The sequence below is a fragment of the Lycorma delicatula genome, chromosome 7 (assembly GCF_047948215.1).
Source record: "Lycorma delicatula isolate Av1 chromosome 7, ASM4794821v1, whole genome shotgun sequence".
NCBI classification, from domain to species: domain Eukaryota; kingdom Metazoa; phylum Arthropoda; class Insecta; order Hemiptera; family Fulgoridae; genus Lycorma; species Lycorma delicatula.
This window is the reverse complement of record NC_134461.1, coordinates 28,956,706-28,970,338: the sequence shown is the minus strand read 5'-3', so window position 1 is coordinate 28,970,338 and position 13,633 is coordinate 28,956,706. Positions and strand designations below refer to the sequence as shown.

The following is a 13,633-nucleotide window of genomic DNA, read 5'->3' as shown; positions in this document are numbered from 1 at the left end:
AACTTTGTGGCCACTTTTGTTTGAGGCCATTTTGTGAAGCATGTGTATACTGATCTTGTTAATCTACATTGTTATGTTCATCTACAGTTCCTCCAGTGTGTGTGGGGCATGTTTTTATAGACCTTTCCTTTAAGATGACCCCACAGGAAGAAATCTGGGTATGTCAAATTAGGTGAACATGGGGGTCATAATCCTTTAGAGATGATAGGCTCACCAAAAAACTCACACAAGAAGTACACGGTTTCAACAGTTGTGTGACATGTGGTATCGTCCTGTTGCAACCAAAAACCACATTCACCATCTTCAAGAAGCCCAATAAACTATGTAATGATATCTTGGTACACAAAACCTTTCACTGTAGTTTCAAAGAAAATGGGGCCCACTATTCAATGACATGATATAGAACACCACCCTCTCATTTTATAAGAATGTATGGGTGTTTTCATGTAACACTTGTGGATTTTCAGTTGACAAAATTCTAAAGTTCTGACTGTTCACGTACCCAATAAGTTGAAACCATGCCTCAACAGTGAAGAAATCATGGTCAAGCTCTGCAACTCCATGGTTGTCAGAAGATGTCTGAAACCACTGTAAACATATATGCACAAAAGTGTGACCGCTTCATCACTCTCTGAGTACTTCCATATGAAATCTGAGAGTGCATTGATAGTCTCCTCAAGCTTTTTGAAGGCAAACAGGTTTATTATTAATAGCAAAATATTATTTAATAGAGTTCCCATAAATTCCAATGCTGGGTGAATACCCCTTGCGTACTTCTGATCATCTGTTAAGTGAATAATCACTATAGCAATAGCAATCGATGACATAAAAAAAATTCCCTGTACACTAGCATACCAAAATAGCTGTGCGTACTTTTTTCTTATAATTCTATACTATTTGTATTATGAAAATTTAATACCCTACTCACTCAATGACTCATTACCAAATTTACCATTTCTTGAACATAAAGAAAACAGAAATTTAACCAACACAATACACATTTTACTAACAACTACTAGTTCATTGAATACATAGTAAATGTAGTAAAAATTCTAATTTCTCAATAAAATCTTGGAAAATGAAACTTTACACACCCTAAATGAAGAATAATAAAGTAAATTGTATAATACTAATTAATACAAACCGCAGACTTATATTATCGCTGTATATTTACATATAATATACTTATATTACAAGCTAAAAATAAATTTCAAGAGTATTTTATGATTATATCACATGTTACATTGAAATTATTATCCTTTATATACAATATCACAACAGCAGTTCAAATTTAAATAAACTTTTACTCCTTTTTCACTGTACTATATCTGTGATAGATACCACATTTGTTACATGTTCAGAAAATTAAGTTTACCAAATTAAAGTGATCCAAGACTGTTTTTCTTAGATCTTAATGCATTCAATATTACAATGTCTGACCAAGAAAATCCTAGCACTGTTGCAAAAAAAAATCATAAAATTTTATGGAAGAAAATACAATAAAAATTGCAAGCTTCATGAAAATAAATGTTTGCATCAAACAAAGATGTAAAATTAGGCAAGGTCATTTCAAGAAGAAAGAGAGCACGTGACAAATAAACAGTTATAATCACCAGTAAATAATTGTTGTAAAACTGTTACAAAAGTTAGGAATCAATTTTGGAAATTTTGAGGAATACAACACATGAAATTACAGTAGAAAGTTATATATGTACGATGGTTTCCTTCTCTCCTTACATCAAAGTACTAGGAAAAATATTAAGCAAGTGGCTCAATTCTATCTTTAATTTATTAAATTAATTAAAGGAGTTACTGTTTGTTGAGATATAATTTTGTAATTTTAAATTTTATTAATTCAAATATTTTCTTAGGTTCCCTGAAGTTTTAAACATATTTCATTATTTATTTTGCACAAATATGAAAAACAATAAATAAGCTTCATAAAGGTCCTGTCCAAGAGAAAAAATAACAATGAAAAATGTTATACTGTTAAAAAATTTGTGTAGCAAATACATTTCATTACTTAAAGACAAAAAGTTCATAAATTTTGGTTAAGAATAATGATATGGTTCATAAAACAACCACTTTATTGCTAGCCCATACAATCTTCAATAAAAAGAAATATATATGTATACTCATAAATTAGTACATTATACATACCAAACTGATCACTTGGTTCTGACACATTTGGTTTTCTGAGAAATCTCCTGCAAATAGAATTGAAATAAAACTGCATTAAAGCATAAAATAAATTACAAAATAAACTTTACGGTCATAAATTTGATTAATTATTACTAATAGGAATTTGGGGAAATATTTTATTAAATGCAAGAGGTACGCAGAACATCAACCTTCATGGCAGTTGTAACATTTATGACTTTCATCTAAAATATTCTCAGCTTGAATCCCAGTCTGTTTTCCATACGCTACAAATTTCCATACAATATTTTCTCTAGAAGATTGGTGCCATTATAATCTGCAACAGGTTAGGGAATGCAGCTGTAAAACTCTTCAACAGTCCCTCCCATTTAAGGATAGAAAAAAGGGAATAGGCATAAAAGCAAAATGTAGTTTTAAAAATATGGCAAAAAGCTGATAAATTAAACAGTTTGAAATAATTGGTTATGAAATGAACTGCAAAAAAAATTTTACACAGAAGCTTGTAAAAAAGACTGATGAATCATACATTAAAGCAATTCAGTTAATTAGTTAATATAGTGGTATAATGTTAGGGAAGCATGTACAATTTATATTCTCAGTTTAAAAGTATACTTTCTAAGATGACAAAGTATCAACGGTATTTCATACATTACTTTTTAATCAACTGTACAATTATCACATCACCTCATGCTTTGTACTAATGAACAAAATCTGAAAATACCAAAGCAATGGGTGAGAAGTACAGCCATATAAAACTATTAGAACCAACGAATTATACACCAATATTATAACTTTTATGACTAATATTGTATACTGGGATGTATGATATCTACTTACTTCATTAAATCAACTAAAATATAAAATGGAAAAATCACCAAAATGACCTGGTGATTGAATAACAGAATGAACTGTAAGTAATGAGTAAAATGATTTGAAAAATACAAACTTGGACCCTACTGGATTAGCCTAAAAGTCAGCAACCAATACATTGATTTTTATTACTATTAAAATGTAAATATAAAAAGAATTTCCCCAAAAACCACTTAGTTTTTGTCATCAAACACTTTATATATTTAAAATTATTCTGTGTAATAGTCTGAAAAACATACCGTAATGTCCCCCAATCACATGTAAAATAGACGTTACAAACTATCAAACAATTTTCTGCTATACACTGTTGTCTTGTAACTCTAGCATACAAATTACAAAATGTTCAGTTTGACTATTAACAATTAATTCAACAAACAGGCATTTTCTTAGAGAACTAGTAGTTTTATAAAACAGTTAGCATTATTTTTTTCAAAAAGGTTACCTTCCAAGTACATACAGTTTTGTTTGTTTTAAAGGCAAAATTTGAAATCTTCAACTTCTATTTTTCAAAAAAATGAGGGAAATCTAAAAATGATAACACTGAATGAGAATATGATCAACCAGAAGATTGTCTACCATCTCTTTAACTGCTGCCTTTCATGCTGGCAAACTAATTTCATGTAATTCCAAGAAATACAATCATCACATGGCTGGCTCTGTTACTGATGAAACCAGAGTAATATCATCAGCCAGTAGTCAATGAATGCAAAAGCTGTTGTATGTCAAAGTTCAGCAGTGCTAAATGTGCTGTAAGCAAAAGTGATATCTTAAAAGCAATAAAAAAATGTAAAAACTATGAGGCAACCAGGTTGACATCATTTTATCAAAGATAAAATATTACATTATTTAGTTATTAATAAGTATTGACATACATCTCTAAATTCATGTAAAATCACTTTACAGCTTTTCATTGTACAAAGAAAAGTTACATATAACTTCTCCATTATTACAATAAATAATTATTAAATCTAATCCTTATATAAATTGTATATCTTATCTTTAACTTCTAATACTTAATAACACCTCATCCAGAAAAAAGTTACAATAATAGAAGTTTCAAGTAGATGGGCTGGTTAAAAATTATAAAAGTTTATATAACACTTACTTCTACTAGTGCAGATAAATTATCCCTAAATCTCTAATAAAATATGAAAACTTTTTCTATCGTGATAAAAGCTCATTAAAAAAAAAAGAAGAAAATAATTAATATTTTCTAGTCAAAATGTTCAATAGTAAAATAGAAGTCCTAGTCGTAAAAGTGAACTCTCTGATAAGGATTGAGATCTATTCCCACGTAATAACACTTCATTTAGAGAAGAAAGGAAGATTATAAATCAATAGTTTTAAGGTAAATTAAATTTTTAGGGATTCTGATATTTTTGTTTATTAGTATAAATAAAATCAGACCAAACAAATACATTTTTATAAATACTTAAATATTATACAATATTTAAATTTTTTAAATATTTATTGGATATCACAACAGGTTGATGTCAAATAATTGCTAGGTTAAATGATAATGAATTTCATACCATGTGTAAAATGCCATGACTGATTGAGACTCAAACCCTGAACCTCTATGAAAGGCAGAAATTCCAACTCTTCCCCACAGAGATTGACAAATGAAAATAATTTTCTAAAAACGTCATTATCTCCATAATTACTAATGATGATTTATTTGATAAGCCAAAAAACCTAATTAAAATTATCATAAATTCCAACTCCTTCAAAATGTAACATCTCTTTTCAACTTCCCACCAGTGATAATATTTTTTCAAAACTTTGATAGAAGTCTTTCAATGAAGACATTTAATGGGCACGCTAACATTTATTCATAAGTAGTTTTTTCAAATACCAAAATTTCATGGTTCTTGGATTTAAAAAATCTATCTAACTTTGGAAGTCAAAGCTAAAATAATCACAGTACTGTCCCTTAAACATATAACAGGCAGGAAAGTAAAAGTAATAAGAAGGAAAAGTAACTCAGTAAATATAACCCCAGTCTCTAAATTAGGTAACAGTTTATTCCTACAGCAGCTTAACCATAATATCTCCCTCATTGCAAAAACTAAGAACAGCTCTTTCTAGCAATCATGAGACCTGATTATTAATGAGACAGTTATTTACAAACAGAAAGGCAAACTGCAGCCATACTAAATGAGATGAAGTATCTATGGACTGCTGAAATTTTGCAGCAGTAGCTGAAAAATGATATATCCTGAAAAATAATAACTTGAGCTACCCTAGGCTTTAAGTACTGAACTGAAAACAAATGAAAACTATAACCATATTTTCTGAAGAAATAAAGATTTACCTAATGAAAGTAATGGAAATTTATATGCAAAGAAACAGGTACGACTTCAAATATTTAAAAGGAAGTGCAAATCTAATACTACAGGTTATCCATTTCAGAAGACAATTCCTTCTTTCTTGAGTCTAGAACATACAGAAAGGTATCGTACTAAACAATGATTAGACATAACGTTTTGAAACTAAATTTTGTACAATAAAACCTTAGAAGAGATTTAGAATTTTAGATTTAAGAGATGTAGAAATGATAGTGGATGCAGTAAAAATGAATGGGATTTTAATAAAATCAGGTTAATTGTCATCTTAAAAGATGTTATAAAGATATAAACTAGTAGAGAACCATGAATGGAAATTCATCAGATTGAAGATGAATTAAAAATTCATTTGATTAAATGCAGTAGAAAATAAGATAATGAAGACATGAAATATACATAAATCCTTCCTCATATATATTCCTTCCTAGTATAAGTAAAGAAATAAGATTAATGTAAAATACTATGCAAAAAAAAGTGGTTATAGGCGAGATGTAGAGACCCAAAGAAGAAAAGAATTAAAGAAATATTAATGTGTAGAAAAACAAGAGAGAATTTTGGAAAATAAACCCAATATAAATTAGCAAGAAAGAAGAACGAAGATTGCTATTAACAATTTATAAAAGGAAGAAAAAAGAAACTAATGATAATTTCAGAGAACAAATGTAAGTTTTAGATCTTTCTTTATAAATACCTACTGTCTAATATGCGCAAGCATGAGGCCAAAGGCTTTACCCAATAAATAACTCAGTCCCAGCTTATTTTCATAGAAATGCCAAGTCCACATAAGTTGCCCTCTTTCATTAAATCATACAAGCCATGAATGCAATAACCTATAAAGGCCCCCATATCCTTAGCATGTATCAAATGGGCATCCATAATATGCAGAACTCTACCAGAAACAGAGGGATAATCCCTCTGTTTCTGGTGGAGTTCTGTATCTTATATATCTTTCTCTCTTATACATCTGTATCTTATATTTTATATATATATAATGTATATTAATTATTTATTATTACTGTGAGACAAGACAAAAACTCGTCAAAAGGATATCTTAGAAGATAAAGGTATTTTTGTTCAGGACCAAATTATGATTAAAAATTTTGCACCGATCAGCCCAATTATATGTTGTGTAACAAACTGTGTTTCTTTCTGACATTAAACAACCACCTTTGAAAAGGCAGAGAGAGGCTTTCCAAAAAAAAAAAAACAGCCCTACCTATCACAAAATTGTGAACTATTAATTTCTGAAGAACAGAACTTGATCTACATTAATCTTAACACAACTGTAAACTGAAAAAATTATTTTCAAAAGCTTTCTACATCTAAATCGTTAGTACGTCCAGCAATAATTGGAGGTCTGGTCAAAATCATCAAAAAGATGTCATGAGGTCAGCAACAAAAGAACAAGCACGCCAACAAAAAAAAATGTTTCCTTTTTGCGATTTCAGACTATAACCAATATACCATAATACTGATTATTTGCTATCATATAGTCTTGGGATCAATGCGATAAGTTGTGTGCTTACACTGACATATATAATCATGGTGACATAGATAACTATATCCAATATTAACATTTTATAATTAATCACAATAAAAAGTTTGTGGTCAACAACCAGCAGCTTATGGAGGTCAAATCTCCACACAAATATAACAAATACTTGTTAGTCACCTACATATGTGAATTTCTCTGATGTCATTACCTCCGTCCTGATGTTAGCGCATTTGGACAAATTTATATGACATTACCTCTTCGACAGGTAAATTTATATTTCTCAACATTAATAAGAATTACAACTTGAAGAGGAAAGAATTTCATTGTTAGAAACAATTAACAGAAGAGTATTGGCCATTGAGATTTATAAATGTTTAAATATCAACAAAAAAATTCAGATAAACAGCAAATACTGACCCTAAGAGTGCTGGATATAAGAAATTTGGTGCTTTTACAAAATTTAAGTGAAGAAGAAATACATTTTTTAATTAGTAAAGAAAATGTAAAACATACTGTACTTTCAATCTCATACATTAACACACTGGATATTAAATGACAGGAAAATGAGAACACGCTAGAAGTTTATCTTGTGTAAAAAATGAAAGTAGAAAGAAACTGCATACATGGCATTTCTAATGTCAATACAGAATCTTGAGGTGGCATTTGATTAAGCTTACACAAAATGAAATTTTTTACTAAATAGATTCAACTTTTACATATTATAAGCAATAAATAAACTGAAAGAAAAATTTGTAAGCAGAGTACTAATTCAAGTTTGGAAATGGAAATTTTAGAAATTTTCAATTATACAATCTTTTTAGCAAATACTAACACTGGTTAAAAGGAAACTTGTGTGGCATGTTTTTATTGCAAATAGAAATTTTGTTTGAAAATAAAAAAAATCCAATACAATGAAATGATAGAGAGAAAGAATAGATCCCTAACCAAATGTTACATTTTTATTGTTTGTAATAAAATATGCAGTATTATTGTAATTTTGTATGGGTAATTCGGATAAAATAATGGAAAAATGATTCCATTAATATTTATCACACTAAAGTGGCTAAGGGTTTTAGTATGAAAAGAAAATTGCTGAATAGATGATCTAGCCTGTCTAAAATCATTTTAATCACAAGTATTTCACCTTAACACCTTCTGTAATAAAAATAATAATAATAATAAGAAATAACATAATAAAATTGAATTAACCTTTAAATCAAATTGTTGAACAATTGCAAAAAAAAGCTTACACATATTCACATAATATTATAGTTATTACATTAATTTAAATGAATAAATTTACTTAAATTTGTTTGAACAATTTATTAACAAAATAATAAAATCAAAAATAAATTTCAGACCTCAAGTGGCCATTAAGTTGTTATGTCTGAAATTTGGTTAAATAAATTACACTCATGGCGATGCTGCCTACAAATAAACTCACAGAGGTATGAATCTATAATGATACCTGTTGGAACACACTCTATCTTTTTCGTCTTTTCGCAATGGCCCATATTGATTCAACTATCTGAGTGTAAACCCTCATCCGTGGATCAATAAAATTTTGATCAAGATTCACTGTCATGTGGCAGTAGTAATTCATGTTAGTTACACCATGATGAGAACACCAAATATCTGATATGATAATCAGGCTCTTTAATGTCACTGCTGTATAATCAGAGACTGTATAAAAAAGCACTTATTTGTCTAACAGCAAACCCCACTGAACACCCATTACTGCAAGGAAAATCCATCCATGTTTTTCCTGCACTCACGAAACAAGATTCTTCTAGTTTAACTATGGTGTTCAGATCAGCCATTACTGTCGGATTTTAAACTCTCACCTCCTGCAGATTATTTTTCATGTCAGTCGTGACATTACAACTCATTCCTAATTCTTCGCCACAAAAACTGGTAGTTATATATTCCTTCATCAAGAAGTAAATAAATAAAGCACTGGTGTCAAAAGTTAATTTACTAACTTGAAGCCAAGTACTGTTTTTCAGATTAATTTCGTTTCTGCAGCCACCTTTCCTACAACTCCTATTATTTTGGAAAGATATTAAATGGTTCATTTCATGCCCATTACTGCGATACCATAGGTTATGTAGAATTCCGTTTTACTTTAAGGAATTGAATGCTTTTCATCTTCAACTCGATCACATAAACTAATTGAAAACAACATGTTACCCACACACTAACTTATCACTCACTAACCTGACAGACATGCTACTGTTAGGCAGTGATAATAATATAAATTGAAGAGAAACATGATATCACAGGCAATTATGGTTATTATATATGATTATGAATATAACTAAAGTACTTTTCATGTTAAGATATGTTAATCAGAGAATTATAGACATGAGATAGAAATAGATATTAAAGGTCAAAAATGTAAATAATAGCTTAAAATTCATAAAATTTAATGATTAAGGTTAAGCGTACACAGACTATGTACTGGCCACCGCAAATACAACCATGGAAAATTAATTGATGGTAATTTAATCTGGATTTAATTTGGCACTGAGCATGACAGGAAAAAGTGTATTTTGTTCCAGTGTCTTTTAGTAGTGAAATCTTTCACTACCACAAGTAGAAACATTATTAGGCATAACAATAATTGGAGATTGTTTGAAATCCTAGTTTTTTTACAGTACAAAGGATATATTCATTTAACAGTCAACCATTTTATGAACTTTGTTGATTCTGATTCTGGTGCACATAAACAAACCATTGAAAGGACACAGTAAGGTACCTGGAACTGTGCCAGGATAGAACAATAGAAAACAGTATTTAAATGGCCATATCACTCATTTACTGATAATATCCTTAATACAAAACACATATTCATGCTTTGTTTGAAGCTATTGGCGAACAATACAACTGAAGAATGACCAGAATCTTTTAAAACTGACCCTAAAATTCAGGACAGTGATAATTCCGAAGATGATATTTGAGGAAAAACTAATTCTTTTTTCACTTCAAATACTCATTTTTTAGAATATAAACACTACTTTTATTATCATAATTTTACTAATATGAAGCACATTAGAGCTCAGTCCATAATTATATGCAATTATCCAATTTTTTCAAATATATTATCTTAGATTTTGCTGGAACCATTTTTATGACTGTTCATATAGAAAACTGAACAGCTTTACTGTCGATTTAGCAATTTGTTGCGAGCCTGAATAAAAAAATGTAGTCTAAATTTACAAACAATCAATTCACGCAATACTTTTTTTTCATCATAATGGACATAATTTAATATTTTTTTAAAACAATAATTTCAAAATAATAAACCTTATCCAGATACCTGTCCACGTATACTCACGATACAGCACGCAAGCCATCAAAACTTAGGTTATGTCATAGTATAGTTCTTGCTAAATAAATCACATAAAATTAATAAGACAAACCAAAATCCACTAACTACATACACAGTAGTATTATCTCAAATTTTCATTACAAATAATAAAAAATACATATGGATTGATAACGTACTTTTTTAATTTACTTGAAATATTTTTATAGCGAACCAGAAAATCTTCCATCACATCCGCCATATAGGTAACGTTTAATTTGACAATTAAACACTACACTACAGACTCTGCATATGAGACAACAGATATGTAGAAATTTCATATGATAAATTCGCTTGTTCAAAATTCTTCTTTTACAAGGTAACTTGAAATCACTTCAAAAGCCGCAGACGATAATGTTCTTACTCACAACCTAATCGATACTGTTAGGTGGAAATTTTTTTTGTCATAAAATATCGATAATGTTAACACTTGATTACATGAAGATACATTTCTGTGGCGATCGGTTATTAGTCATAACCTCCCATTTCTTTAATATCATGGGTGTTAAAAACATTTCTTCCTAGGAATCCGACATAATTAACAAAAGGATAAACAGTGTAATATAGAAACTAAGTTACCTATCGGTGTACTTTCAAATTAACCTCTGCTACCTAACTATTCTTTCTTTCCTTCTTTTTCTGTTGAGCCTCTGGAACCACCGTAAAATATTACTTAAGAGCATGTATGAATATAAATGAAGTGTAGTCTTGTACAGTCCCAGGTTAACCGGGCTGGTCTAGTGGTTAGCTCATCATCGCATCGCTCATCATAACAGCATCACTTGCTGTTATGATTACATTTAATATTTGATGATAAAATTTGATTTGTGATCTCAAAAAGCAGCAGCAACATATATATTATTATAAAATAAAACATAGTATACTTACTAGGTAGTCAAGCATTTTTACAGCTTATATTAAAATTGTTTACAAAAAAAAATGTTCAGTATCGTTACTTATGAAGTTTTATTTAAAACGGCTAAAACATATGTATTCTTCAGGTCTATGGTTAAGCATAAGTATCAAATTAGAAAGCTTCATAAGTTGTAAAATATTAATTGGAAGTAGATTTGCAGGTTTGTTTCTATTGCTACAGAACTCACAGTTCCTGTTGACTGACCCCTTTCTTCTTTTTAGATTATAAGATTCACTTGAGTAAATATATGAATTTCCCTTACATAATTTGTAGTTTTTATTGAGGGCAAATAGTATTTTGGAAAAAACAGTTTTAACAGTCCAATGCTCTGATTTTTATTGATTAAGGGTGCAGAAGGGAGACTGTAGACTTAATGGGGCAACCCACTGGGTTGGTCTAGTGGTTAACGCATCTTGGAAGTCGAGAGTTACAGCGTTCAAGTCCTAGTAAAAGCCAGTTATTTTTACACGGATTTGACTACTAGATCGTGGATACCGGTGTTCTTTGGTGGTTGGGTTTCAATTAACCACACATCTCAGGAATGGTCGAACTGAGAATGTACAAGACTACACTTCATTTACACTCATACATATCATCCTCATTCATCCTCTGAAGAATTATCTAAACGGTAGTTACCGGAGGCTAAACAGGAAAAAGAAAGAAAGACTTAATGGGGCAACCCATCAGGTTGGTCTACTGGTGAATGTGTCTTTGCAAATCAGCTGATTTTGAAGTAGAGAGTTCCAACGTACAAATCCTAGTAAAGGCAGTTGGATACTGATGTACTTTGGTGGTTGGCTTTCAATTAACCACACATCTCAGAAATGGTCGACCTGAGAATGTACAAGACTACTCTTCACTTACACTCATACATATTATCCTCTGAAGTAATACCTGACGGTGATTCCCAGAGAAAAAAAAGACATGGAGCAAGAGGGGATTTGAATCTCTCTCTACTAGATGATATTTTTATTTTTCTGAAATCAACTTTTTTTCTAAAATCCATTTTGAGAAAGAACATTGAATACTGGTGTATCTCAATTCTACACTGCCCAAAAAAGAATGTAATGTATTTAGGGTGTATGTATGTTTGTTCCAACATAGCAAATCAACAGTTGAATTGATTTAGATGTTTGACCCAAAGTTTGGAATCCTTAAGATTGAATCCCAAATTGGAATCATTACCGGGATTGCCATAGGTTATATATGTATATATATATATATATATATATATATATATATGTGTGTGTGTGTGTGTGTGTGTGTGTGTGTGTGTGTGTCAGAAAATTAGAGAAAAAAATTATACTAAATACAAAATTGTCACCTGCACACTCTAATTATCCTATATGAAAAGGCAATGGTTTTTTGGTAGTCGTGGTTTTTAATATTTGTGATATTGCAAATAATTGAGAGTAAGTTTATCCTTGGAATAGATTTACATTATAAAATAAGATATGTATACTGCTTATTAAGAAGTCAAGCAGTTTTACAAAAAAAAAAAAGTTTAATATTATTACTTGTGAAGTTTTATTAATTGAAAGCTGCTTGACACGTGTATTCTTCAGGTCTACAGTTAAGTGTAGGTATTAAATTAGAAAGCATTGTTGGAAGTAAAATATTAATTAGAAGTCAATTTGAGGTTTGTTTCTATTGCTACAGAACTCAGAAATCCTGTTGACCCCCTTACTGAACATCAATATGTAAACTTCCCTTACATATTTTTTTTTTTTGAGGGTAGATTCTATTTTCTGAAAATAAAGTTACAGTGCAATACTATGATTTTTGTTTATTAAGGTGGGAGGCTGCAGACTTGTTGGGGGCAAGAAGGGATTTGAATCTCCCTCTACTAGTTGGTATTTTTATTTTTCTGACAGTAAAATCCACTTTGAGAAAGAATACTGCTGAATCTCAATTTTTATATGACTGCCCAAAAAGGAGTGTAATGTACTTAGTGTATATGTATGTTTGTTCCTCTATAGAAGCGCAATGACTGAAGTGATTTAGATGTACTATGACCCTAAGTTGGAATCCTTACGTTACCGGGAATATCATAGACTATATAAATATATATTTATGTATGTTTCAATTGATAAAAAAATAATAATATATGCAAAATTGTCATCCCCACACACTCTTTAATTACCCAATATTAAAGAGTAATGTTTCTTTTTGGCAGTTGTGTTTTTTAATATTTTAGTTACTGAAAATAATTGAGAGCAAGTTTTTCCTTGGAATAGATTTACAACATAAAATAAAATTAGTATACTTTTTAATAATACATCTAGCAGTTTTGCAACCAATGTATCCTTTCAAATTTACCTTGTGCTTCAAAGTAACTGATAGTGTGTTAAGGGGTGGTGGTAATTTATTAAGAGGAGGTGGTTTGGTAATTTATTTTGATTTTCATTTTTTCCCCATTTTTTTTTTTTTAATGTTAGTTATTTTGGTTTTGTTGTTAACTATAAAAAAGGCCTCAAAAA

At 29.9% G+C, this 13,633-nt stretch overlaps 1 protein-coding gene across 4 annotated transcripts in view; it reads right to left on the bottom strand.

Moving 5' to 3' along the window:
- The window catches only part of Hap40 (Huntingtin-associated protein 40 kDa), a 49,838-nt gene extending 39,231 nt beyond the window's left edge, over positions 1-10,607 (bottom strand). For 3 of the 4 annotated variants that reach the window (XM_075370424.1, XM_075370423.1, XM_075370425.1), the window contains exons 1-2: positions 10,378-10,607; positions 2,161-2,207 (exon numbers count right to left, since the gene is read on the bottom strand). In XM_075370424.1, coding sequence (XP_075226539.1) covers positions 2,161-2,207; positions 10,378-10,439 — 109 coding nt within the window. In that variant the 5' untranslated portion in view covers positions 10,440-10,607. Of the gene's footprint in view, positions 1-2,160; positions 2,208-10,189; positions 10,237-10,377 lie in introns of those variants that run through there. The other variant, XM_075370426.1, reaches the window with a different exon arrangement.
- Between the last annotated feature and the right edge of the window lie 3,026 nt (positions 10,608-13,633).